Source organism: Chiloscyllium plagiosum, chromosome 41 (genome assembly GCF_004010195.1).
Source record: "Chiloscyllium plagiosum isolate BGI_BamShark_2017 chromosome 41, ASM401019v2, whole genome shotgun sequence".
Classification (NCBI taxonomy): Eukaryota; Metazoa; Chordata; class Chondrichthyes; order Orectolobiformes; family Hemiscylliidae; genus Chiloscyllium; species Chiloscyllium plagiosum.
In genome coordinates this window covers 11122390-11124776 of record NC_057750.1, presented here as the reverse complement: position 1 = coordinate 11124776, position 2387 = coordinate 11122390, and the positions used below count along the sequence as shown (strand labels likewise).

Below are 2387 nucleotides of genomic sequence, written 5' to 3'. Positions count from 1 at the left end.
TACAATTGCAACATTTAAGAGGCATTTGGATGGGTATATGAATAGGAAGGGTCTGGAGGGATATGTGCCAGGTGCTGTCAGATGGGACTAGATTGGGTTGGGATATCTGGTCAGCATGGGTGGGTTGGACCAAAGGGTCTGTTTCCATGCTGTACATCTCTATGACTCTATGGAGCAAACCCGTGTAAACATGGGGAGAACGTGCAAGCTCCACAGTTGTTGTTGGCAGGGTCCTTTGAACCTTCCCAGTCTTTCTCTCTACCCATACACAAATGTTTCCCCCTTCCATCCGTGTGTCTTTTAATTTGTAGAGGTATATGTTGACAGTTCTTAATTGGTATGTGGTTAATTTTCATTATAAATAAATAGGTTTTAACTCTTGAACAAAATTAAAAATAGAAAGAGAACTAAGTGTCACTTGACCTGAAACATCAACTCTGATTTCTATCCACAGATGCTGCCAGACCTGATGAGCTTTTCCAGCAATTTTTTTTTTAAGATTAGAATCCCTACAGTGCAGAAATAGGCCCTTTGGCCCCACCAGTCCACACTGACCCTCTGAAGAGTAACCCACCCAGACCAATCTCCCTCTGACTAATTCACCTAGCACTATGTGCAATTTAGCATGGCCAATTCACCTAAACTACATGTCTTTGGACTATGGGAGGAAACCAGAGCACCCAGAGGAAACCCACACAAACACGGGGAGAATGTGCAAACTACACACAGACAGTTGCCCAAGGCTGGAATTGAACCTGGAACCCTGGTGCTGTAAGGCAGCAGTGTTAACCACTGAGCCATCGTGCTGCCCTGATTTTTTTTACATTTTAGATTCTAACTCTTGTTAAGTGTAGAAACCTGCATTTAAGAAGACAGGTAAATCAAGGAAATCTTTGCACTTTTGAAAATATTTGATTCTTATGATGATTGTGGGAAAAGCAAGGCTTGATTTCCAGTGTACTACTTTTCATCACAAAGTACATTAGGGCTTATCTATCTTCGTCACATTTTCGAGTCCATGTGCTCTTTGTGTGTCTTCCTGAAGGTTTAATGTTATTCCAAGTGTTCTAACTCCATCCACTCTGTAGTATTTATGCTCAGTGATGTGCAGCAACTTCGTGACATCCTTTCAAATTTGATCCAGGGACTTTTCAGCCTTTAGTTCTAATAGTTTTTCTAGTGCTATTTCTTTAATTATTTTATGTTCCTCTCTCCCTTTCAAACCTTGATGTTCAATGCATCTTTTGGAAATACTCTAAGTCTTCTACAGTGGAGATTGTTATAAGTCACACAACACCAGGTTATGGTCCAACAGGTTTATTTGGAAGCAGTAGCTTTCGAAGCGCTGACAGTGAAGATTGACATCCTTTGACCTACCACGATGCATTGCGGATTTCCACACTGCTTCTTCCAATTGGATACAATCCTTACCAATAAATTAATTGTGATCTCCGCCCCCACCCTACCTTTTCTGCACATATTTGAGGAACTAACTACAAAGTCAGCCTTCAATGCACAGTCTGACTGCTGTTGAACTGTGAGCTGAACATTTCAGTCTTCCTGCCGAGGGTGGCGCTGCAGCGACTGCGCCGCCTCCCAGGGCCGCTCTTGCTGTCTCAGTGTCGTCTCCTCGGGTGAGGGATGGCGGTGCTGCTGAGCCGCTGGGCCTCCCTCTCCTCCCGGAGAACGGTAAGGGACCGGCACGAACTGAACACGCCCGGTGGTGGCAGAGACCCTAATCGTAGACCCTTCCTGCGCTGCGGTTGGTCCAAGGGGGCGAATCCAGGCAGATGACAAATTCCGAACCGGCGCTTGAAGCCCTGTTCCTGACCCCTCCTCCTCGGTCGCCCCTCAGTAACCGGACACGCCCCTCTCCGCCCCTTAGTAACAGGACACGCCCCCTGCTCTCTGGGCCACGCCTCCTGTTCCATGGGGTCCGCCCAATATTCACCGGGACATGTTTCTTGGCCCATCCCCGCGGATATACCCAGGCTCCCTGGGACACGTCCCATACAAAGCGGACACGCCCCTAATACCGGCGTCATGGCCCCGCCCCATACCGCACTCGCCCCATACCCCGTGGGGCCCACCCCCATACTCACCGGGAACGCCCCCACATCGCTACTCCCAGGGCCACGCCCCATATTCACCAGACACGCCCCCAGCTCTTTGGGCTCTGCCCTCTTCTTAGGACACGCCCAATACTAACCAGGCCCCGCCCTGATAAGACCCTCAGTTACTGGTCACTTTGGTGTGAGGAGATCAGTCCCTGTGTTACCGGTCACTGGGAGGGGTGGTCAGTCCATGTGTTACCGGTCACTGTGGGGGGTGAGTCCCTGTGTTACCGGTCACTGGGGGGGGTGGTCAGTCCCTGTGTTACCGGTCAC

At 49.2% G+C, this 2387-nt stretch overlaps 1 protein-coding gene across 1 annotated transcript in view; it reads left to right on the top strand.

Annotated features, from left to right (window-relative positions):
• Nucleotides 1-1292: 1292 nt before the first annotated feature.
• Nucleotides 1293-2387, top strand: part of dmac2 (distal membrane arm assembly component 2) — a 22922-nt gene continuing 21827 nt past the window's right edge. Inside the window, exon 1 of the mRNA XM_043680942.1 lies at nucleotides 1293-1689. Coding sequence (XP_043536877.1) covers nucleotides 1642-1689 — 48 coding nt within the window. The 5' untranslated portion in view covers nucleotides 1293-1641. The remainder of the gene's footprint in view (nucleotides 1690-2387) is intronic.